We start from the raw sequence: 24,903 nt of genomic DNA on the forward strand, positions 1-24,903 counted from the left end.
TTTCGGTCTGTAGTGCCTCATATTTCCTCTGAGCAGTCCATCACCCAGAATTACTGCAGATGTCTCCACTGCCTCCTACTGGCTACGGTAGGAAAATATGACGAGGTAGCACAGATCAAACCATTACACTCCGGGGCGATTTAGTAGGGAAAATACAGTATATCCACATGTAGTGTGTGTTTTTTGCAAATCTGTGTTTGTGCTACCATTAAAATTCCATAAAGTTGGATTACTTATAAACAAGAAATGTGCAAAACTGGGCTTTATTTAGGAATATTAGCATAAAAATTGCTGAATAAAAACAAATCCCACACATTTCAGATATCTGAAGAACAATTTGAAAACTACCATTTCCAGGGTTTCCCCCAGTGTATTATAAGCCTGGTGGGCCACCAGGCTAAGATTTGTATGTTCATTTATTAAAGACTTTTTCAATAAAGCTTCAGAAGTATGAATACGTTTGAAGTGGAGTGTGTACGCTGTGTGTTCTCACCTGTAGTGGCCCTTTTTGGTAAGCAGCTCTTTAAACTGGCCCAGAGTCACCACGCGGCCCTTCACTGATGTCCGGTACGGGATGGGCTCTCCACAGAAGTAGTATGCCACGGTCATGTTCTCACACACCTGCCGCTTCCCAGACTTGTGTCTAACAGAAAGAGTGGGGACGATCTCTGTCAAACGTTTGAAATGACGGAAAACCTAAAGTTAACACAAAAAGACAAGTCGTACTTCTGCTTTGCCTGCAGTAGAGCTGCCCTCCTCCGCTCCTCCTCCAGCCTCCGCCTCGCCTCCTCCAGCTGCGTGAGCGGGTTGGGGGCGGGGTTGGGCGGCATGGCTGGGTCCTGGATGAACGGGTGCGAAGGCTGGACCTGAGTGGACGACGAGCCGGGGATCGCCGTGGACACCGAGGAGGAGTTGTTGCGCAGCTGGGCGGAGACCCATGGGTGCACGGCTCCAGGTCGCTCCACGGAGGTCGGGCGCGGCGACTCGGTGCTGGTTCCCGTTCTCCTGGAGCTGCTGGTGCTGCCGCTGAGCATGAGGGAGAGGATAGAGAAACGGGTTCAGATCTTGCAGGGAGGCGAAGAGAGCCGAGCGAGATGGTAACTGGGAGCATTCCCCACAGTAATATTCAGGTACGTCTCAAGGATTTTCAAGGTTTTTAAGGTTACGTTTTTAACCTTTTCCAGCACCACAATTGAGATAAAAACAATAAAAATGAACTAAAAAAAGGAAAGAACATTTTAATTCACTGCCTTATGACATCATTTAGTACTGTTATTAATAATGTCTTGTAATTGTAACATCTACAGCAGGGACAACTTAATGTAAAAAATAAAGCGACAAAACACTAGTTTAACAGAAAATCCTCCAATTTTAATAATGTTTAAAATCAAGGACTCTGGAGGTTTAGAGTCCTTGTCAAACAGCGTTTTGACTAAAAGTCCTTAGGAAAGAAGCCCAGAGGGTTAAAGTCCCAGTTGACGGCGTTTCAACTAAAAACCTAGAGGTTGGAGTCCTTGTCAAATGGCCTTTTTGACTTAAGTCCCAGCGGTTAACTGAAGTCCTAAAAGGGGTGCGGGTTTTAACGTTTTTATCTTTTTTAATCTTTTTTTTCAAAATGTTTCTCTTTCTTACCGTTTATTCAATGTCACATGCCGTTTTTTTTTTATTATATAAAGCACTTTGAAATGCCTTGCTGCTGAAATGTGCTATACAAATAAAATTTGATTGATCTATAATATAAAACTAACCCTAATTACTCAAATTAGTAAGTGACTGAGCCATTAGAAATAATAAATATTCATTACATTGAAACAATCCAAACAGTTTTGTGGTAAATTACCTTCCTCCCCAAATTAAATGTTTAGACACAATTTACAAAGAAAGACCCAAAAATATCTCCAAGAATGTTTTTACGTTTTCTAGCATTTAGTAAATAGAAAGAATTTTGGACATTATAACTGAGCAAAAAAATGAGAAGTTTAGTCTGATTCAACTTCAGACAATGAGGAAAAATGTCCATGTGTATAAAAATATCTGGTTTCAAGGCTTTTAATGGAACAATAGATTACACTTTACTACAAAACTGTGCAGTTTGAACATCAAGCGCTTTCAAGGACTTTAGACAGAAAAAAAAGCACTTTCCAAAACTTGAAATTAAATTTCAAACATCTGAACGAACCTTCTAATAACTCAAGCACCACAGATGAATGAATATAAGGACTTACCACATAGCAATAGAACATTAAAACTGACATGAAATAATAATCTATAGTAAATGCAAGGTTTTCCTCACCCATGAGAACTCTTCCTTTGTCTGTCTCCGTCCATCATCCATTGCAGAATCTTCTGGTTCCTCTCCAGATCCTCCACCTGAGTTCCTGGATAGCCCTGGGTTTCCAGTCCACGCCCGCTCTCATCAGCTTTGCTCGATGTTTCAGTCTTCTTAAAGCCCCGCCGTGACATTGTGCTGCCTTTGCTACTGCAAAAACGTAATAAGCCATTTGGAGGTCAACTGAACAAATAAGAGACAGTATTTTACTAGAGAGCAGACGCGCATGCATACCCGTAGCCCATGCCCTCGAGGGTGCTGGCTCCAGCTCCGTCTGCGTAGTTTCTCCGGCCCGCGTACTGGTTGGCTTGGTCTCCGTTCCACAGCAGGTTGGGCGGAGGCCGACCTCCCGTCTCCTCTTGTCCATCTCTTCCTCTGTGGTGGTAAACCTGCTTATGGTGGTAAATGCCTGGAAATAAATCAGGGAAAGGTTCAATGATGTGCTTTTAGCCACAACACAAGGATGTTCCTCAAATGGATTTGATAACTAGGGAAAAAGAAACTAAAGTAACAATTTAAAACCAGAAAAATTCTGAATAAATGTAATAGGGGCCTGCCAAGGGTGCATGTCAGTCAGAACCCAGCATTCTGATTCTGAACTAAAATATAGTCAATAGTGGGTGCTGTATCAGTGGCATGTTGGCTAACATGGACTTACTCTATTCACTATGAAACAGTGTATGTACTAAAATGCTAATGTAACCCGTGTTAATTTAACAAATATGAATTATAGCCTGTAATACACTACATTGCCGATAGGTGGCAGTAAACGGTTTCAAGTAGTCTAAAACTACATTGATATGCTGCAGAATATAGACTAGAATAACCAGAAGAAGAAACGGGAAAAATGTTTTGTGGTCATTTTATTGACAAAACTATGTTTTATTTTTAATATTTTTCAATTATTAGTTTCATCGATGGTTGATTTTTGATTCCTGTGTACCCGGACCCGGAAGAACTTTGTTTTTGATATTACATTTATTTGTTTTCTTGATGCGAATCTCCGGTGAGTTCTGTGCTGCAATTAGCTTCGTTAGCTATTGATTAGCCACAAGCTAATATTTTGCCGTTATGTATTAAAAGTTATATTGTAATTTCATTTTATAGTTCAATGTTGAAAGAAAACAAAAACAATCGAAGATACTCGTTTCCGATTATCTCCGATTGAAGATAATCGGAAGAATGCATGTTCTCTACATTATATTTTGTATGTGAATTAGCAATGCTTACGGCTAACTCAGAAAGGCTATTCTGCTAATATTGCGCCTTTTTTTCTTTGGAATACTGATACTGATGAAGTATCTAGTGGCAGTGAGTTATTTATTCCACTGTACGGGATTGAAGAATGCTAGAAAAAGATGTCAATTCAGTGAATATTAGGTTGTGATGTTTTGTTGAGCTAAACGACAAAATTGGTTATCGCAGCTGGAAATCATTKTATCTACATGGAGTGAAAGATAGACTTTCACTGAAGTGATTTAGAATGGTATATCACACTATAGTAAAATACAGTTCTGCTATATGCAGGTTGGGTTTTTTTTGTGTTGAGAGACATCGCGTGAAGAACGGCGAGCCAGGATCCGAAAGAGCAGATTGACATTGTGTCTCCTACGACGTCAAAGAAGAACCTTCTTCTGTTCCACTTGATCGGTGGGATTGCACATATTAACACTACCCGGGTAGCTACCATATAACATTCAGATCTGAAAACTGAACTGAAAACAAATGAAGGGAAAGACTTTTGAACTTGACTGACTTGACTTAGGACTACTAAAAGAAAACATTGACTATTTTGTTGTTTCATTATTGTCAAAATGTGTAATAAATGTGTTTGTTCAACACATTGTTTCCCTCGTTCCTCCTGAGTTGAACCTAGTTCTGATGCGCTAATTGTAAAGATTCAAAGTCACTGATTCCTTTGTCACAAGTGACTTAACCAGATAAGTACAAAGTCTTACACTAAGGTTAGCTTAAATGTTGTCAGTAGCATTTGGGGTATCACTAGCGTAGGGACTTGCACTGACTTACACTATTCAGTATGCTAAATGTAGCTAGCTGCTAAATGTAGCATATACATAAAAATATTTGCCAAAATGCTTATTTTAGCTGTAAGGCTAATGTTAGCCTGAGGGCTATCGCTAGCATATAGGGGAACAACACTACTTGGCAGTATGTGGGTTATCATTAGCATGTTGACTAACAGTGACTTACTTCACTCAGTATGGAAATACCGAGTGCGAGCTAAAATTAGCCAAAATGCTATGGTTAGCTTAAATGCCGTCAGTAGGGTTACTAGCATGTTGCAATGCACTGGGGAATCCAATGATTTGGATATAAATGTTCATTTTAAAACTATAAACGACTGAAATAAACAAATAAATACATAATCAAAGCAGACACAGAAGAGCAACACTTTCTACAGAACAAAATGGATAAAGTATAGGAACCCTGAGTGGTCTACCTTTAGCCCCTACGGTCGGAAGACTCTGCCCCCCTCCTCTGTGTGAGGGGTAGTGTGGTGGCCCTATCCCTCCGTCGGGTGAGCGCGACGATTTGGGCGGAGTGTGCCGCCCTCCACCGCCTAAGCTGCTGTTGGTTGCCCCCGGTGACTGGCAGCCCGGCGTCTTCATCACCCGCTGCACATGTTCGTCCAAAATGGATTCGGGGTCGTCTTCGTGAGGGTCCTCCATGGCGACCAGGCCGCCGTACGTGGTGGCTGTTCCCGTGTTCGCAGTGGTCTCTGAATAACGGGCCCCGTACAGAGGTGGAAACGACGAGGGGATGGGAAGTGGTATGCTGTGAGAAGACATGGAGGTCGTCATGGAGACATCGGCGTCGTCGCCCTCTTCTTCCTGTTGGGAATGGAGAGCAGAACTCAATATTTGGTCATGTGTACATACAGGTCCTTCTCAAAAAATTAGCATATTGTGATAAAGTTCATTATTTTCCATAATGTAATGATAAAAATTAAACTCATATTTTAGATTCATTGCACACCAACTGAAATATTTCAGGTCTTTTATTGTTTTAATACTGATGATTTTGGCATACAGCTCATGAAAACCCAAAATCCCCGTCTCAAAAAATTAGCATATCATGAAAAGGTTCTCAGAACGAGCAGTTAACCTAATCATCTGAATCAACGAAGTAACTCTGAACACCTGCAAAAGATTTGAGGCTTTTAAAAACTCCCAGCCTGGTTCATTACTCAAAACCGCAATCATGGGTAAGACTGCTGTCCAGAAGGCCATCATTGACACCCTCAAGCAAGAGGATAAGACACAAAGAAATTTCTGAACGAATAGGCTGTTCCCAGAGTGCTGTATCAAGGCACCTCAGTGGGAAGGAAAAAGTGTGACAGAAAACGCTGCACAACGAGAAGAGGTGACCGGACCCTGAGGAAGATTGTGGAGAAGGACCRATTCCAGACCTTGGGGGACCTGCGGAAGCAGTGGACTGAGTCTGGAGTAGAAACATCCAGAGCCACCGTGCACAGGYGTGTGCAGGAAATGGGCTACAGATGGGCTACATTCCCCAGGTCAAAGGTCAAGCCACTTTTGAACAAGAAACAGCGGCAGAAGCGCCTGACCCGAGCTACAGAGAAGCAGCACTGAACTGTTGCTCAGTGGTCCAAAGTACTTTTTTCGGATGAAAGCTAATTTTGCATGTCATTCGGAAATCAAGGTGCCAGAATCTGGAGGAAGACTGGGGAGAAGGAAATGCCAAAAGTCCAGTGTCAAGTACCCAGTCAGTGATGGTCTGGGGAGCCATGTCAGCTGCTGGTGTTGRTCCACTGTGTTTTATCAAGGGCAGGTCAATGCAGCAGCTATCAGGAGGTTTTGGAGCACTTCATGCTTCCATCTGCTGAAAAGCTTTATGGAGATGAAGATTTCATTTTTCAGCCCGACCTGCTCACAGTGCCAAAACCACCGACCATGGTGTTATTGTGCTCAATTGGCCTGCCAACTCTCCTGACCTGAACCCCATAGAGAATCTGTGGGATATTGTGAAGAGAAAGTTGAGAGACGCAAGACCCAAAACTCTGGATGAGYTTAAGGCCATCGAAGCATCCTGGGCTCCATAAAACCTCAGCAGAGCCACAGGCTGATTGCCTCCATGCCACGCCGCATTGAAGGCTGCAAAAGGATTCCTGACCAAGTATTGAGTGCATAACTGAACATTATTATTATTTGATGGTTGACATTTTTGGTATTAAAACATATTTCCTTTATTGGTCGGATGAAATATGCTAATTCTTTGAGACAGGGAATTTGGGTTTTCATGAGCTGTATGCCAAAATCATCAGTATTAAAACATCAGTATAAAAGACCTGAAATATTTTAGCTGGTGTGTAATGAATCTAAAATATATGACAGTTTAATTTTTATCATTACATTATGGAAAATAATGAACTTTATCACTCACAATATGCTAATTTGTTTAGAAGGACCTTTACATGAATAGAAATGCAAAACTTAAATCCTGACGTCTCCATGAGTCTTTCTGCTGCAGGGGGGCGGATCGGTCCAACATATCGATACCGCATCGGTATCACTACCTCATTAATACTAGTTAATATCATAATAATAATGTCAAATTCAGTCCAGATAAAACAAATCTAGATTTTCAATGTCCAGAAATTGTGACAATGTGCCTGATTTATAATGGCAGATCTATTGAGTCGAAATCTATGTTTTGTGCTGTGAGTGAAGTCATGCTTTGTCACTTATTTGAAATTATATTTAGAATTCCCAATTACACTTTCTGAACAATTTGAAAGAAGGATTGTTGCGGTTTATTTTCTACATACATGTTCGACCAACTTAGTCAACCTACAACCTACTACATTAGGTGTGCCCATCTTCTCTATTTAAATCTAGTGATTACTGAAGGCCAATACAGACTTCATAATCTGCACTCTTTTGGTTGAATGCAGTATTTATTTCCACTTTGGCTTTATGTTGTTTACTTTTTATTCAAGTACGTTTTTTGTTAATGGAGACTGAGAATCCATTTTATTTTTGTTTTTGGTTGTTTTGTTTGTTTAGTTTATTAGTTCCAGTGTTATGTGTTCTTTTGAAAATAAAGTCTATCTATGGCAGAAAAACACATGCATTATTACATCATTTCCATTAAATCAGTATCAAAAGGTCTTGAAACAATATTATCGTTTATTGCGATAATTTTTTAGACAATCGCTCAGCAAAATTTGTTATCGTGACAGGCCTACTCTCACCTCACCTGCTTGCTGCAAAATTTTCTAAGCGAAACTGGGCCACCAGTAAAACTAGATGCAGATGTGAAGTGGTTGCTATGGAAATTCAGACCTAATAGTTATGATATTGTCCTTGACAGGTGGAGATACTGAAAGTTGAACAATTTCTTGAAACATGGAATACATTAGATGAATTACCCAACACTTGCACACATAATGTAACCTAGAGAAGAAACTCCAAGGTAAAACTCATTCCTGGTAATTCTTGCAACTTCAATAATGCATGCTTCCTCCAACGTAGACCTCGTCAGCCCTTCCAATCTGAACACTCACCAGTCGTACTCTCTTCAACCTTTCTTCAAGCCTTTCCTGGGCATCTCGTTCTCTGAGAACAGCCTCCAGCCTGTTGATGAGCTCTGCCGCAAACATCTCCGGCTTTACATGGATGTCCTTTGGTATGTGATACGTGCGCTTCGAGGAAAACATACAAACAGGTCACATTTTAAAAATTACATTCTGCTACCCGAGTAAGAATGTTAACGTGAAAAAAAGAACTGCATTACTCTGATAGATACAGCCAAACCAAACTTGGTCACTGCATCACATTTAAGTGACATTAAATAGTAGGAACGGTAGAAAAGAAAAAAAAACATCAGCTTTGAAATCACAACTGTAGGCACCTTGATACATATATTTGACCTGTATCTTCTCAGGACAAAGAAAATCCACAGAATTTACTCCTGGAGAGGATTTAGGTGTCTAATTTGCCACATATATTTACATTTCTAGCTAAAAGACAAAACAAATACACTCACAGGTATATGAGGTAGGGGCACACGGCCATTGGCTTTGGCACTTTCATGCATCTCTTTCCGATGCTGCTTCCGATATCTGTATGGAGGAATACCATCTCTGGTAACACAAAGAAAAAAAAAAAAAACAGGAAACTATTAAAAACACAAACTTTACTCTCCTGATCAAACGGGCCTTGATGCTTTTAAGTGGATAAAAGGTGTGAATGAAGTGAAGATTAACTGCTTACACACTGCTGTCGGTCAAGGACATTGTATCTGCGTCGCTTGACATGCTCTGCTGCTCACTGTCGTTGGCGCTGGTTACTGGGGCCCGGGCGTAGCCCATGTTTGCGTAGTATGGGTTTACCGGCTCTCTCCAAGGTCTGAGGGAAGACGGGAACAAAAATCAGGATGTTGACATTAATGCAGAACTTTTATACAGATTAGGGATGCAGATTTGTTACTTTTATTTTTAAAAATTTGAAAAATGTGCTAAATATGTGAGCAGGACCACACGGAGGGTGGGTGATTGACAGCAATAAGACCTGCCTCCTGGCTCTGATTGGTTGTTTCTAGTTAGCACTGGGATAAGGCAGAGGAGCTCGATTTTTTTTTCTCCACACATTTCTCTCATACCATACTGTCACGACATAGTGACAGTTTCAACAAATGTAAAAACAAAACAAAAAATTATATTTATAAAAGTTACATACTGCAGCTTTAAAATACACATTAAATTAGTCTGACCTTTGTTTCATTTGTTCACACTTCTTTAAGGGTTCAATTTGACTTATTAAATGGATTATGTGAAGTTGCATAACAGAAACGAGCTGTACCAAGCATTTTCTTTAAGCTAAAGCAACACAACTGAAACCTTCTATACCGCCCTCAGCTTTGCCTGAATAACAAAACGGATTATGGCATCAAACTTTAAGCTACTGCTATTATACTCCTGCTAATTAGGTCACAGCAGCACACACCTGTACTCCCTGCTGTCCTGCCTCCTCCTGTTGGGTGAGGCCCTCTGCGGTGCCGTTTGCATGAGCAGGCTTTGGGTCAGCCTACTCACTGGTGTGTCGCCGCAATCTTCTTCATCTTTCTCTTCCTCTTCCTCTCGAACTCCACCTCTAAAACATAAAGGAAACGCATTCAAAAAGGCAAACTTTCCCCAAGTGGTAAAGTGTGTGTGTGAGTAAATTTCAGTTTCAACTACAGTGCTAAATACAGGTGTATCAGTACTTCTTGAAACATTATATCCACAATATTGGGATTTTTTTTATTTTGTCATGACAGACCAAGATCAATAAAATAAGCTCATCATTTTAATGCAGAAGGAAAATAATTGGTATCCAACCCAACTCTTTTTTTGTTTAAATAAAGACCTTAAAACTGAGAAGTTTAGTTAGTCATTTAGTTGTATCAGCGCTTTTTCCTGTTACTTTGTTCTTCATGTAAAGGACTTTGGAAAAAAATAAAACTGTATGAATTAGGGTTGAAAAGATTCCTCAAATAATTTGGGTACTTCAATTACTAAAAATCTTCGAGGTAAATTATCTGACTCAACGCCTTGTTAAAAATACTGTATTAAACAATTCAACTATTCGGCACACTGTGGTAAGGCAGAAAGGTTATTTGTGTTGCATGAAAACAATGCTTCTGCTAACTGCTACGCTGTTGACACACGTGTGCTGTGCTAAGCGCTATTTTTAGGCAAAAATTAAAATTCATCCATAGTTGCCAAGAGGCATCATTTGTCCGTTTTCAAAATGTCGCCAGAATGTTTACATAAATGTGTGATAATCTGTCAAGTTACAGATGTAAAGGGAGATTTAACTAATCATAGTGGCTGCATTGCAAGGTATTAAGTAACAATCGGTAAGTTGTATGGAAAACAAACTGCAGGTGTGTCAAATGAAGATAAAAGCACAGCCACAGATTGAAGGCATGAGTTAAAATGCATTTATTTGTTACATATGTTTCTATCTCTACTTAAATGAAATACTTGCAGTGAATATTTCAAGTTTTAAAGTATTTATAGTAGTTAGCAAGATATAATTCCTCTGTCACACAGCAGAGTTTTGGGCCATTTGCTTTTCTAGATGCAGCCTAAGGCTGGACAATAAATCAATAAAATATATTGCAATAGACATGTGATCAGTATCAATAGATAATACATCTGATAGAATGTTCAATCATTTCACTGAACTCCGATCCAGAACCGAACAGCATTCTTGGAGATGTAGGCAGAAAAAGGCCTCTCACGATGAGCTAAGCTGGGTTGGTGGCATCAACCAACTCACTCTCTATTTGGTTACCTAGCAACAATCTGTTGAGCACCTTGTGCACCAACAGTTTCAGGTTTCGCCTGAACTGCTTGAAAATAAAAAAAATGGCGTGGAGAGAAACCTCTGGATGAAACAGGAAATGTCACAACACGACACCAGTTTGGCGTCGTGACAAACTGGTGTCACGACGCCAGTTTGACATTTAAAACAAAAACTAATCAATAATTATGGATATCAACCGATATGAAATGCTTGTATCCAACGCTTGCTTTACTTAGCCAAGCTAAATAAATTAGATAAGAGCTCATTTGGGAGCAGCAAAGTCTCTGGATGGACGATGTTCTACTTATTAGAAAAGCTTGATTATAAAAAAAAATTATACTTTGTATTGTCCTTAATATTTTCCATTGTGAGAACTTTATGTCTGTAATAATTTTACCCAGATTACAAAGTAAAAAAAAGTCTCCATCTGCATCAACAACCATTACTACACGGGTCAAATTTCTAAAGCAGTACCTCGGCACGGTGGGGGAGAATGTGCACACCACACTTTTCAGAAACGCTAAAAGATGTGACAAATCGTGCATTGTTTTGGAATATGCACTTTCAAAGAACCTGACAACAAAAGCCAAACGCCGAGGATTTGAATGGTGATGAAAAGTTTGTCTCACCTCCACTCCACATCCTCAGCTAGAGTCGGCAGATAGCCGGGCGGCGGCTTGGCCGGGCCCGATGAGGGACTCTGATCGCTGGGATTGGGCTTGGGGCTCTCTCCTCCCGTCCGGGTGTACTCCAGGTAAAGGTCAGATTTAAGGAACAGAGGGTAGGTGTTCTCCTCCATCATGGCCTGGATCTCTGTCTGAGCCTGGAACAGAAGTTTTTTGTTGTTGTTTTTATCCAAGATCATGACGATTTTGTACCATTGTACCGTTTAAAAATCGGTCCAGTCTTTCAAAGTGGCTTATATGAATCACGATCCAGCTGTCTAATACAAGCAAAACTTCAATTTGTTCACAATTGTGTCTGAGATTAGGGAAAACAAGACAATGTTTCAGGATGTTTATGTAATAAAAAGATTTATAATACAAATCAAAAGTCATGACTCGTCTCACATTTTGGTATATTTTACTTTAGAAATATGAGTTTTCTCTAAGTGACTTAAAAGGTTTTGATGATTAATCATCTCGTCTTTCTTGCATATTGGCTTATTTCTATTCATTTTCAGATCCTTGAGAAAGGACAAGTCGGTGTGTTCACATAGAACGGAAAATTTAATTAAATTGTTGCGCTGTCCGTTTCTAGCAGAGTGCCACAACAGCTTTGTTCTAATGGTTTTAAAAATAACTTGGTAGTCTCCCCATAGAGCTAAAATTAAAAAATAAATTTTAAAAAAAACTTGTCATATAATAGTTACAGAACGATTCATCTCTCTGTACTTTTGTTTTGTCTTTGCTTTTTTTTTTAAATAATTTAAGTACACATTTTACACAATTTGCATTAGTCATGATTAATTGATTATTGGCAACTAATTTATTAATAGATTAATTGATAACTGGGGCATACAAACTAAAAAATGTCTTATGTTTGCATTTAATAAAAAGGAATTGAATTGTTTTCTTGCATTTTGTATGAATTTTTAAAATTGTATAAAACAGGCTTTAGTAAAAAAAAAAAAAAAAAAAAAAAAAAAAAAACATCTGCTTGATTAGTGAAAACGGGAAAACAAGCAGTGAAGTATTTGACTGAACTCGCATAGTTTTAGCAGTGAGGCTGGAGGACATTTTAGTTAATAACAATTATAATAATGTTTAATCAATACAGGGGGAAAATAGTCTAAATATTCTACAGCCTGAAATCCGAGTTCTCCCACTGTTTGTTCAATGGTTTGTTGTTTTTACAAACATGATTTCCAAAAGCTTCATTCAAACTAATCCCTTGGCTGTAATGGTGTGTACAAAATTGTCAAGACAAGAATAGAACGTTTGACAAGTGAGCCATAACGAAAGCTTCACAGAGTCCTGCTTTTCTTTCTTCTGAAAGCAATGTCCCTATAAAAGGTTGCATCATTCATAACAAGCAAGCCGTTGCTATTTTACACACATCTGTAGTGAAAGAACAAAAGCTGATTTTTGCTCATTTTAGTGTCTTACAGGGCCGTTATGTATTTTCCAGCCACAGTGTAATTTTATAGCACAGTCAAGTAACCATGTTACCTTCAGTTGTTATAAAATGCTGTCAAACATAACTTCAAATTTTACTTTGTAATACAATCCCTTGAAATTGGACCTCTGTCTCTTTAAGAAGCTCCTGCTCTGACACTCCACCTTCAGGAGGTCATCACAACATGGCTCCTCTATTAACCCTTTAACATTTTTACCAGCGTTGCAGAAAGAAGTAGCTGCTATAATGAGCTTACTATATGCACAGTTCTCCCAGGTGTTTGCTAATTGCTGCTGGCTAGTCTGAAGTAGTTGAGTGAATGGGCTGCAGAGGAGGGGTGCTGTGAGAGTTGGAAGTTTGGAAACTGCAGCTCAGAGGAGCTTCGTCTTCGGAGGCGGAGCTAGGTCCACCCAGGTGTTTTGCACATGGAGATTAAAGGATTTCTCAAACATGCATGAAAAAAAAAAAATCAAGGCAACACTCCAGGTATGTTTTTGATTATGGAACAACATCATAACATGATGTAAAGATCAGAAGAATTGATTTTACATAATACTGGCCCTTTAAAAACAAAACATGTGCGACACCTAATAATGGTAAGAAACAACTTGGTGTACTACTAAGGCAGTTTTTGGATTATTTACTAAAATCAAACTAAGGAGACCCAGTCTGTCAAAGTGAAACCTAATGAGACAGAAAAGCACCATTTGTGGTGCTGAAAGTCCAGCCTTGTAAAAGCATTCACAGCTGTAAGGTAAGCAACAGGGCTGGTAATTCAAGCATAATTTCAACACTTTAACTTGTGACCAAGATAACCCAGAGATAAGATCATATCCAACATCAAACCAGAGTACCTTCAGGTGATTTCCATCCTTTGTAGATAGGCTGAGCCTGAGATGAATGATACTAAGGTTATGTGGGGGGATGAAAACTTTGTGCGGAAATGTTTGATTATCTGAATTAGCTGTGAAGCCGCCAACAGTAACTTCATCCGATTATGTGCGTCAACGGCGAGAAACTGAAGGTTTTACAAACGGGCGGTGACAGAAAACTCAGATTTGGTTTAACAGGAACAAGACATTAATGTTTTTCTATTTTGTGAATGCAAGCACTAAAGATTGTATATTTAGTACAATACTTACTGACATACTGAGATGTGCTCATACTTAGTTTATACCTGCATGTCTTTTTTATGTGGGCTAAGCATATTGGATTAGTCTAAAATAGTTTCTTTATAGTTAATATGTCAAGTAATTTTACAAGTAATCTAAAAATAAAGAAAAAATGAATACAGCTTTATGCTGGATTTTTTTAATCCAGTAATGGCTTTTATTGGATGCCTAAACCTAAAATAAGGTTAAATTAAAGCAGAAGAAACATGCACACTGTAAAGCATCAAGACATATTATAAAAATTCTTATAACTCTAAGTTAAAGTGTTCAGCAAGTTGTGGATGAAAAATATGGTCAGAATGAAGTTGAAGCAAAGACAAATTCACCAGTCATACACGGGTCCAGATTCTCATTTGTTCAGAATGAAATGTAGCACAGGAATCTGACTGGCTTCGTAAAGTAAATTCAGTAGTAATTTCAAACAAATTGTAATTTTTTTGTCCCTCCTCATGCACTGCAATTTTGTCAAAGTGCTAAAATTTGCAGAGCGTGGTCTTCCAAAACTTCTAAACAGTTGCACACCCTGCCTAATTAGTCACTGAACCAGACACTTTATCCTCGAGTTTGTTTAGAAAGTGCAGAACAAAGCTGACCAATGAGAGGAGGGAAACTGTACTGAGACACACACACACACACACACCCCCCCACACACACACACACACACACAGAGAGAGAGGACCCCAGAAGCCTGAAAAGTGAGGGCGACCCTCCAATAGACACACCAATATCTATATTGGGGAAAAAAATCTAGATCGACTATCAGTGACAATGTGCCAAATCCAGAAGGGCAGATCTATTAAGTTTAACTCCATGTTTTGTGCTCTGAGCGAAGTCATGCTATATTACTTATTTTACATTAAATTTATAATTTCTGACTAGTTGCACTTTCTGAACAATTTGAAACAAAGTTGTTGCAGTTTGTTTTTTTTACCTATTGCTTTTGTCAGTTTCTTTATTATTCATTTTTCACTGGCTGTTTTACTCCTAATTGCAGAGACTGAACAAATTAAAGTTGTTGCTTGTGACACATACTCCAGATATGTCTTTGTTTAGGGAATAACATTGTAAGAAGATGTAAAGCTCAAAAAAGTTGATTTCACACAACACCATCCATTTTCTATAATAATACCCACATTGCATGCAGTGTTTTAATCACCTGTTCAAACATGGCGGGGTCTAGATGTGGCTTTCCCACGCAGTCTCTGATGAAGCTCTTCGTGGCGGCTTTGATCGTCCTGGAGACGATGCCGCTCCCATCCACAATGTACTTCCTGTAGATGACCTTGGCCAACTTGGCTCTCTTGTCCTGGCTGGTCTGCCGGAAGCCCGAGCACGCGAACCAGAAATCGACCAGGTCTTCGCACCCTTCCTGACATAGGAAGCTCCGGAACAGGTTGGTGCCATCCTGGTCGTCCAGGAGCGAGTGAAGCGACTCGGCCCACTTCAGGTACGGCGGAGTCGGAGACGCCGAGCCCTCCGGCTCGTAGCCCAGGTCCAGGTCGGGTCGGCGTGGGGTTGCGGACGACGAGGAGGAGGGCACGTGACTCGACGGGTCTCCCATTTTAGAAGAGGGGTATCCCTGGGTTTGGGACAGGCCGCCCGGACGGCTGTTGCCTGACTGGACCGGCGGGTCCAAGTCAGTGCCCTCCTCGCCGGGAACGGGAGGCCGGGGCGCATCTTCAGTGAAGTGCGCAGGGCCGTTCAGAGAAGCCACGACGCCTCCGCCGCCCCTGTACCCGACCCCATGTAAATCTCTGACAACGCTCATGTCTCTGGTTGCAGAAGGAGGTCAGACCTTCCTCTGTAGCAGTGAGTTTGCTGGAAAACAATTCACCCTGGGAAGGAAAACGGAGACAGCTTTAGCAGTATGACTCGGCACAACAAACGTAAACTTGTAAAAATATAGGAATGACTAACTGATCCATCACAGCCCACATGAGTCAGACCGCCTGCGTTAGAGAGGTTGCTATCAGAGATCACACAGCTGCTGGATTTATTATTTTACAACCTGGCAGAGCCATTGTAGAAAACACTTTTTATTAGCTTCAGCAGGTCGGATTCGTTTCCAATCCTCGAGACGAGACAAAAGACACAGATTTTCATTCGTAGTCTACTTTTTCTTTTCCCCCTTCTTTCCATCTACAAAATAAAAACTTTCAAATCTGATGGAAACATACTTTATTGTCCTGAAAGTGAGTAGGATTAATCTGAAAAGCGACAAAATAATCTGCAACTTTCAAAGTACACCAACTCAAGCTCCTTTTGACCCCAGTAAAATTTGGTTGTCACGTAAAAAGAAAACATGGCCACTCTGCCAGGTTTATTTCGCTTTTAAAACATGCAACACGCTCAATAAATTTCATCCAAAAGCAATATCATGCCAGTATCCAAGCAGCAAATAGTGACAGTCTGATTTGAGTCTAACCTGTAAACTGATTCAGGTTAATACACAAAACTCTTAGGTTTTAAATACAGATCAGACTTTTACCGGCCTAAATCGATTTCTGGTTTTATCTTGAATTTCTAAAGCCTGGTACACAGTAAGCAATCTCCATACATAAAATATGACCTACATAATGTAACATGTAAAATATATGATGGCATCTCTGGTTACACTGCATGACGAGAGACAGCCAAATGCTAAATGTTTCCCAGCAATAATAACGCAAACAAATGAAATGAAGGCAATTTTTTTTTTTTAACTATTTAATAAAAGGTCACCACTTTGCTTTTATTTTAAAGTAAGCTGCAGAACATAAAACACAATTTTGAATTTAAAAACCCACAAGTCTTGCTCGTTAGTATCGAAGTGCTTCGGCTGCCATTTGTGATCCACTTGATTTGTGATTTTGAAACTGACACTGCATCATCCCCTAAAAGCAACCTTTTTTATGTGCTGTAGTGGTTAGCGGTTGATAATTTGATGCTTTAATGCAGGTTAAGCATATTCAGAAGACAACCAACCTGTTCTTTTTTACCATCCTGTTAATGATGAAGCCAAATGTATTTTTGTTTCATATTACATTCTGCAAACAATACCTTGACTTAATAAAATGACTATTGCAAGTTAATTTGACGAAAACCGAATTGAACATTTCAGTTGTCCTCTTTCATCTACACATATGAACTTTGACAGAATTTATATTTTATTGCTCTTCAAATGAGAGGGTACAAATTGCCATGCAACTGGAAAAAAAAATGCTAACAGCTGCTTGTAGTGCTCTATCAAATACAACCATTTCTAGTGGCGGACAATGATTTTCAAAATCTTATCACATCTAGTTATAGAGTAGAAAAAACTAACACTCAAAATTAGACTGAATACAAAACAGCAGTTTAAGTACTAAAATGTTGCTCGGCTAATTCGTCCCATAAGCTAGCCAGCAACTATAAGTTTTGCGACTTGAAAGCAAAGCTCCCGAGGGACCAAATACAACTGAGAACAGTGTATGCAAATTTCAAAGCAGAGGTTTACTGCTAAGTTCTTGCTGTCTGTTTACCATTAATCTCGCCGAGCAGTGCTAAGAGCCGGTGTAGCTCACTCTTTGGAAAGTTAAACGACATTTCTCAAACAATCAACTAGTGTTAAGAAGCTAAGACAGCTAGTTAGCCTCGTAGCAATGCCACCAGCGATGCCAGAGCTTTGAAGTGAGAATCTCATTCATGTTGGCCTGCAAAAGACGGTTGGGGGATGGGTACAGCAACAAACTCCACAGCCACACAAGACGGGCCTGCATGCAACAACACTTTCAACACAAGCGTAATTTATACACTTAGAGAAAACTCCTGCGAAAGCAACACCAACTTTCCTAATGAATTCGCCCGACATAAACCGGCTGATGTAACATCAAAAGAAACAAGAAAGCGACGGCACGCTTTCCACTCCAGCAGCTGCAGCAGCGGCGGCAGAAGCAGCTAGCTTCGCTTCTTAGCTAGTTTGTTAGCTTCCGAAGCTAGGTGCGTTAACGTCCCGTGTTTTCCCCTTAAAAGTATCCGTCCTACCGTCTCTGAAAGCCCGTTCCCCGTGGTCCGCTGCATTGGGGATACTGGCCTGAACACGGTGCTCCAAAACGCGGCATGTGGATCGATTTCAGTTAATAAAGCATTAACAAAAATATCCCGTCGCCTTGCCCTCAACTCCCCATGGTGGTTAGTTTCAGAGCAATAATACAGAGAGGGACGGAGTACGTGCGAGCACGCCAACTGTTAAGTACGTTCACAGGGACTGCAGGAAGCCGAGCGATGTCAAGAACTGAACCTGCAAAAAATACCAACTCTACTATTATGACTTTTTTTTTTTTAAGTAAAAGTAATGACTTAAAACTGAGTTTTATAACTAAAACATACATACAGAGTAAGAAATTATATCCCTTCTTTATTGTGCTAATGCAACTCAATTGCACAGATATGCCCATCCCTTACAGCATCCCCCGTAAAATGTGCATTTAAAAAATCTGATTAAAAAATATATTTTATTGTAATAAAAGTGTACTTTTTTTTACACTTTCTTTCAGAAATATTATGCTATAGCAACCACCCGCTTACATAATCTTGTAATCTAATGTATTTAAAGATTGCTCTACTCAAATATTTTAAAGCTGCCATATGTAACATTTATTTTAAAAAACTTTTTTAAAAAATAGTTGTTAAAACTGTCGCTATAGTAAATAGCAGGTGTGGGTAATCCAGGTCCTCGAGGGCCGGTGTCCTGCAACTCTTAGATATCACCCTGGTCCAACATGCACCTCCTAGTGCAGTCAAGTTCTCCAGAGTCCTGCTAACGACCTCATTATTTGACTCAGGTGTGTTGAAGTAGAGAAACATCTAAAAGTTGCAGGAGACCAGCCCTTGAGGCCTGGAGTTGCCCACCCCTGGTATATAGTATGAGACACATTCTGTGAAAAAAGTCAAACTTCACTGTCTTCTCCCAGTGCTAACTGCAGAAATACACTATACTCAGTAAGAAAAAGCCAATCACAACCAAGAGGAGGGTCTTAAAGCTGTCAATCAAGAGTGTGCACTACTCACACCCTCCAACTTGCTCCATGATTAGGCCTGTTGCGATAAACGATAAATCAATTAATCGCACGATAAATTAAACCTATCAACTTCATTTTAATTATCGGCTTTATCGTCTCTTCCTGCCTTTTTTTCTTTCTATTGATGATAATGAATGAAAAAAGGCTCAGCTCTGGTGCTCTCCACTGACCCTCCCTTCCTCATTTCCTTAGTGTAATGTCCAGCTCACATTACACAAGTTGTTGGCCCATTTTCTAAACCTGAGAGACACATTAGCCGACAGAAATCCTAGGTATAATGGTTCGATTGGGTTTGATCGTGCCATGTGGTGTCCAGCCACATGGGCACAAAATGATGGCTACAAGTTCAGTTAACTAATTTTAAAACCAGGCATTAATCAATGCTTTACTAGAATCTACCTGTGATGCATGTGGCTAGAGTCAGCGTAAAGTCCTGACTGAATGAACATCATTATAACCTATTTATGTCACGTTAACGAAGAACAGCTGAAGAGTTCAAGGGTTTATCAACTGCAGTAGCAATTTGACTCCAACTCATTTTCTTGTCATTTCTATATTCTTTGGACGAAATGTTGAATAAATATTAATGTTGTTTCCACATATCATCTCCAATGTCCGCTGGACTTCGGGTTGCTCCATGTCAGCTGTTTGGGATTCCCCTCCGTAATTTCCTCTCAGAAAGCGCGGAGGAGAATCCGCGCTTTCTGATTGGCTGCCTGTCACATTCAGCGTTAAGCTCCCAGTCGGGGAAAACCCCTGATTTAGATCGGAGCGGCCACGACGATCTACCGTAACACACCACACACTGCAGGATGATCGGTTACGAAATCACTAGCGAGAATGTTAGATCGGCCAACGATTTAAGATTATGTTAAGGCACAGGTGTCAAACTCAAGGCCCTGGGGCCAAATCTGGCCCGCCGTAGCTTTTTATGTGGCCCTCTGGACTCCAAATTACATCAATAAGTCCTTCCAGTTTTTCACAAATCTGCAAAAATCACACAAATCACATTTTTTCCTGATTTTACTGCTAATTTTCTCAAAATTGGTCAAAAACATTGAATCCGTAACTGATACGGCGAGTGATAGTCACATTTGACATCATACATTAGCGTAGATATTGTAAAAAAAAAATAACGATTACAAATATTTCTTAATATTCACCACAGAATCTGTCATTTTGATTGCAAAAATAAACACTAAAATAATCACAAATCCCAGAGGAACAACTATTTATTGATATTTTAACAGTTTTATTGGTTTTATCAAAAGATTCTGGTGCAACCGGCCCTTTAAGAACATTCAGATTTTTGATTGGCCCAAAATAAAAATTAGTTTGACACCACTGTGTTAAGGGGAAAATAGGGGCAAAACATCGTGTAGTGTGAACTACTGCATTAGGTTGTCGGATGTGCCCATCTTCTCTATTTAAATGTAGTGTTTACTGAAGGGCAATTTAGTATGCAGACTTCATAATCTGCACTATTTTGGTTGAATGCAGTATTTATTTCCACTTTGGCTTTATGTTTAGTTTTTATTTAAGTACGTTTTTTGTTAATGGAGACTGAGAATCCATTTTATTTTTGTTTATGGTTGTTTTGTTTATTTAGTTTATCAGTTCCAGTGTTGTGTTCTTTTGAAAATAAAGTGTATCTATCTATGGCAGGAAATCGCAGGCATTATTAGTAAATAAAAATATGACTGTATTTTATGATATTTGGATTCAGCTGCACTGTTTTTAAATTGGTTTTGAAGATGAATCTGTCTTTACTGACTTGACTTAAATACAATTCTACTGAACATTTGTTTCTTGGAGATTACATTTGTTTTGTATTGCCCACTCTATAAATGAAGTGAATATTAAAAAAAAATACACTAGATACATTAACCAAAATCATTTCTTATATTTAAATATGTCCAGGCCGTTCTTTGAGTAAATTAAAAGCAGATTTAGCATTGGTCAAATTGGATGACTAAATACACAACACAGTATTTGTCTTTTGTGCTTTCTTTTATAAGTGGTGTCCTTTTCTTTTTTTTTACAAAATGTCTCTGCTCTTTTAATATAGCGTAAAAACAATGATACGGTGTTTAAATAATTACAAATATTTATCTTCATTTGAGCGTGAATTAATCAAAAATGTAATCAGAAAATAAAACTCAGTTGGACTTTGTATTATTGTATCATAATAAGCAGAATTAAACAAATTACCCAGTGTGGGAATTCTAATATTTTCAAGATTATTAAAATTAGACCATGTATTTATTTAAACCATCATTATTTTTGACATTTCCAATGGTTTCAGATGTAATTACAGTTATTTATTTGAAATATATCATTACATAACCACAACATGGGCAGCAGGAGCTACAACAATGCAATTAAAATGTTATTATGCACCACTGGTTATTCATATCTGTTTTAAAAAAGTTTCACCTGTTCTACATAACATCAGTAAAAATATAAAAAACTATTATTTATGTTTATATAAATATCCATCCATCTTCTGTGGTGCATATCTCCAGAATTAATTGGATCAGAGGGGGATACACCCCAGGCTGGTCGACATTCCATCACAGATGTTTTAGAAATATAAGAGAAATAAATAATACAAGAATTATACAATTTGACTTGGGAAACAATGCCTTAATAAAGATTATATTTTGAGTTATAAAAAATGTCAAAAGTGCAGAATTTTTATCATCTCACGTAAGAAAAAATGGAGGGGCAGATAAATCGGCTTTTATAGTCACATAAACTTGGTTTATACAGTAATGTGTAAGAAACATGTTTTGAATGTATGGGATGAAATATGATTCTTTTTGGGAGGAGAAAATATAATATCTGCCAGATCAAATTGCTGATTTTTACTGCTGTGCAGGAGAATGATGAAAGAGAATTACCTCACTCAAGTAAAAAAACAACAACATAGAAATGTATAAAAAATATAAAAGTTTTATTAGTGCCCATCATAAAAAGGAGTAATTAAGCTGATTTTATTGATGAGATCAGTTTTGGGGTTTTTTTGTATCACAGGAATAGATATGTGCCCAACAGCGCCCCTATCGATTTGAACTTACAATTACATCAATTAGAGAAAGTAAAAATATGCGACGAAGGGGACTGATAAGTTATTGCACGAATTACCCAGATACGACAAAAGCAAACGCCGCTAGAAAAAAAAAAATCTAAGTCGCTGTTTGTCTGAAATGAAAGATAAAAATTAAAGAAGCAGAAGAGGCGCACAAGCGAGTACGCAGGTATGCCAAACATCACTCGGGCTATAAATACGCGACATACCTGAAGCAAAACACATGCTAATGGTGACCTCACCTCTCAGCCTTGTTCCTTTGGACAGGTGTGAAGTCATTTAGGAGTCAGGCAGAGACGCTGGCAGGACCGAAAGAGCACGCCGCTGCCGCCGCTCGAACATCCTCCCTGTCACTCTCCTCCGCCGTCAGTCATCCAGGAGCTGGTAAGTGTGTGTGTTAGAGAGAGAGGGTGTGTGTGTGTTAGGGAATGAGGGTGGGTATGGGGGGAACAGAGAGAGATAACTCCTTACAGTTTTGGTTTCTATTTTACGTCGCTTCGTTACATTTGTCACATGAATTTTAACATTTGGACAACCATTTCTCGAAACAATTGGTTCAAACTGCTAATAGATAACCTGCAAAAGCTTGTCACTTGCTCAAAATGGATAGTTTATTCCTCGCAAGCAAGTATTCATGTCAGTGGCTGTAACTAAAATGAAAAGTCCTGATACCATTTTTATGAATAAGATAGTCTAAATGGCTTTGTCAAGCTTTTAGAATAAGATTTCAAATTCACTGAAAGGGTTTTCCTAAGCAAGAAAGTCATATCTCGGTGACGATACCTGACCATTCAGTTAAGTTACACATTACTGTATTTAGTGAGGTAAAAGAACATGTTATGTTTCACATTTTTACTAGTGACTGCTGGTACACATGGTAGTTGTCCCTGTGAATAGATTCTCTCAACTGGTTTCTCTCCAGATGTACCATGGGCCTTTGACTGCTTTCCAAATTAACACTCTATTTGAGGGCCCCTGAAACCCTAACTGAACATCTGTAATAAAGCTACACACAGGTGGACTGAATGGTAATCAGGCCACTCCAGAGTACCATTGGTTGTAGTGGGTTATCAGTAAGGGGCGTCAGTGTAAAAGGGGTGTACAGATGCATGCTGCACTTTTCAAAAATCGTTGGAAAACCATATGTCACTTTTATTTCACTTCCCAATTATTCTTTAAAGGTGGGGTCTGTCTATTACAGAAAATACCACCAACACACATGGGAGTTTGGATGTAATGTGACAAAATTTGGCAAACTTCTAGAGGGTGTGAATACTTTTTGAAATTCTGTAGTCGTGCATTCCTTGCAAAATCGTCCAACAAAATGTAGCTTCAGAAAATAGATTTTTTTTTTTAAAATGAGGGACATATCTATTTAAAATGTAATTATTTCTCATATACAGAAACGTGCAAATTTACTGATCGTCTTCCTTAGACGAGCAGTTGAAAAATACAACTAGGTTTTGATTATTCTGATCAAAACATAATACTCTAGGTTGATTGACTGCAGATGTTAAATAGTTTCTTACCATGTGTCCTGTCGGAGGCCGGCGTTCCCATGGAGAGGAAGTCTGGGCCTGGTGGCTCATGTGAGGTTCCAGCAGCGGTCCTCATCTCTGACCAATCCCTGTCCGAGTGTTTACCCATGACTAACGGTCTCTGGAAAATATAATAAAAAGATAATAATGATTATTGAGTAGATGGACTGTGTGGGTATGGCAGTACACTGAAAAAAGAAAACAGGTGATCCAACTTTAAAAAAACTGTTGTTACAAGTAATCAAATTAAGCTCGTCCATGTAAATGTATTAAGTTTATTAAGTTGCCATGTAAATAAATTAAGTCTGACAAACTTAATTCGATTACATGTAACAAATCAACACAAGTTTTTTTTTCAAGTTGGATCTCCATTCTCTTTTTTTTCAGTGACCACAGAAAAAAAATGTTTCTTTGAACAAACCTTTTAAAAATAACTTTAATTTGTTACATCTAATTTTATTGGTCAAGATGTAATTCTTATTTGAATAATTCTGAAATCACAATAATAACTTGATCAAAATTAATCAAATTAGCTGTAACAAATTAGAGTATCTTTTAAAAAGTTGGTTCAATTAAATAATTTTTTTCAATGTATAGTCAATAGATGGATGGATGACTTATTTGATTTGAAAATTCATGTGCAAATGTCCTTTGAATTAAACTGTGGCTTTGAGGTGCAAAAACCTCTGAATTAAGTAGGGGAATGCAGTATTTATTATCTAAAAATATTTCTTCTGAGTACATAAATATTAAATACAACATATCTTGCTGTGGAACAATGAAATCCACTTCACTTTCACCTGAAACATTTACGCAGCCCAGGCTTTCAGAAGGCAGTAAAGAAGTCGGCCTGTTGTCATCCAGATTTAGAAATTATTGGGTTTCAGATGCTAAATCCAAACAAAACATGCCATATTATGGAAACACATTCACATTATTGTGGCTGCGTTCTCAGGCGTCAGTATGTACGCCTGAGAACGCCATAAACAATATGCGTCGACAGCTTCCCGTACCAACAGGCTGGTGTTGTTTTGCCTTGGCTCCCCCAGAGACAATGAGGAGAGAGGAAGGGAGACAAAGAGAGAATACTGACGAAGATGAACTTGACCTTTACGATGTCTTGGTGAGGAGGGGTTGGGGCCATGTTGCTACCTATGAATCTATAATGAACCTGCGCTGTATATGTGTGTGGGTGTGTGTGGGTAAGAGAGAGCATTGTAGAAGTCAGACTTAAAGAAAGGTCATCACACAAGGGTACACAGTACAATAATCTATCTATC

At 39.0% G+C, this 24,903-nt stretch overlaps 1 protein-coding gene across 4 annotated transcripts in view; it reads right to left on the bottom strand.

Moving 5' to 3' along the window:
* Positions 1–24,903, bottom strand: part of LOC103456513 (axin-1-like) — a 32,965-nt gene that overhangs the window by 3,306 nt on the left and 4,756 nt on the right. Inside the window, exons 2-14 of one of the 4 annotated variants that reach the window (XM_017306368.1) lie at positions 23,615–23,744; positions 22,328–22,466; positions 15,112–15,790; positions 11,295–11,488; positions 9,319–9,465; positions 8,587–8,721; positions 8,360–8,456; positions 7,878–8,015; positions 4,791–5,181; positions 2,564–2,738; positions 2,294–2,479; positions 727–1,026; positions 494–643 (exon numbers count right to left, since the gene is read on the bottom strand). In XM_017306368.1, coding sequence (XP_017161857.1) covers positions 494–643; positions 727–1,026; positions 2,294–2,479; positions 2,564–2,738; positions 4,791–5,181; positions 7,878–8,015; positions 8,360–8,456; positions 8,587–8,721; positions 9,319–9,465; positions 11,295–11,488; positions 15,112–15,723 — 2,525 coding nt within the window. In that variant the 5' untranslated portion in view covers positions 15,724–15,790; positions 22,328–22,466; positions 23,615–23,744. Of the gene's footprint in view, positions 1–493; positions 644–726; positions 1,027–2,293; positions 2,480–2,563; positions 2,739–4,790; positions 5,182–7,877; positions 8,016–8,359; positions 8,457–8,586; positions 8,722–9,318; positions 9,466–11,294; positions 11,489–15,111; positions 15,791–17,957; positions 18,158–22,327; positions 22,504–23,614; positions 23,745–24,903 lie in introns of those variants that run through there. The other 3 variants (XM_017306371.1, XM_017306374.1, XM_008396153.2) reach the window with 3 other exon arrangements.

Source organism: Poecilia reticulata, linkage group LG1 (assembly GCF_000633615.1).
Source record: "Poecilia reticulata strain Guanapo linkage group LG1, Guppy_female_1.0+MT, whole genome shotgun sequence".
NCBI lineage: Eukaryota > Metazoa > Chordata > Actinopteri > Cyprinodontiformes > Poeciliidae > Poecilia > Poecilia reticulata.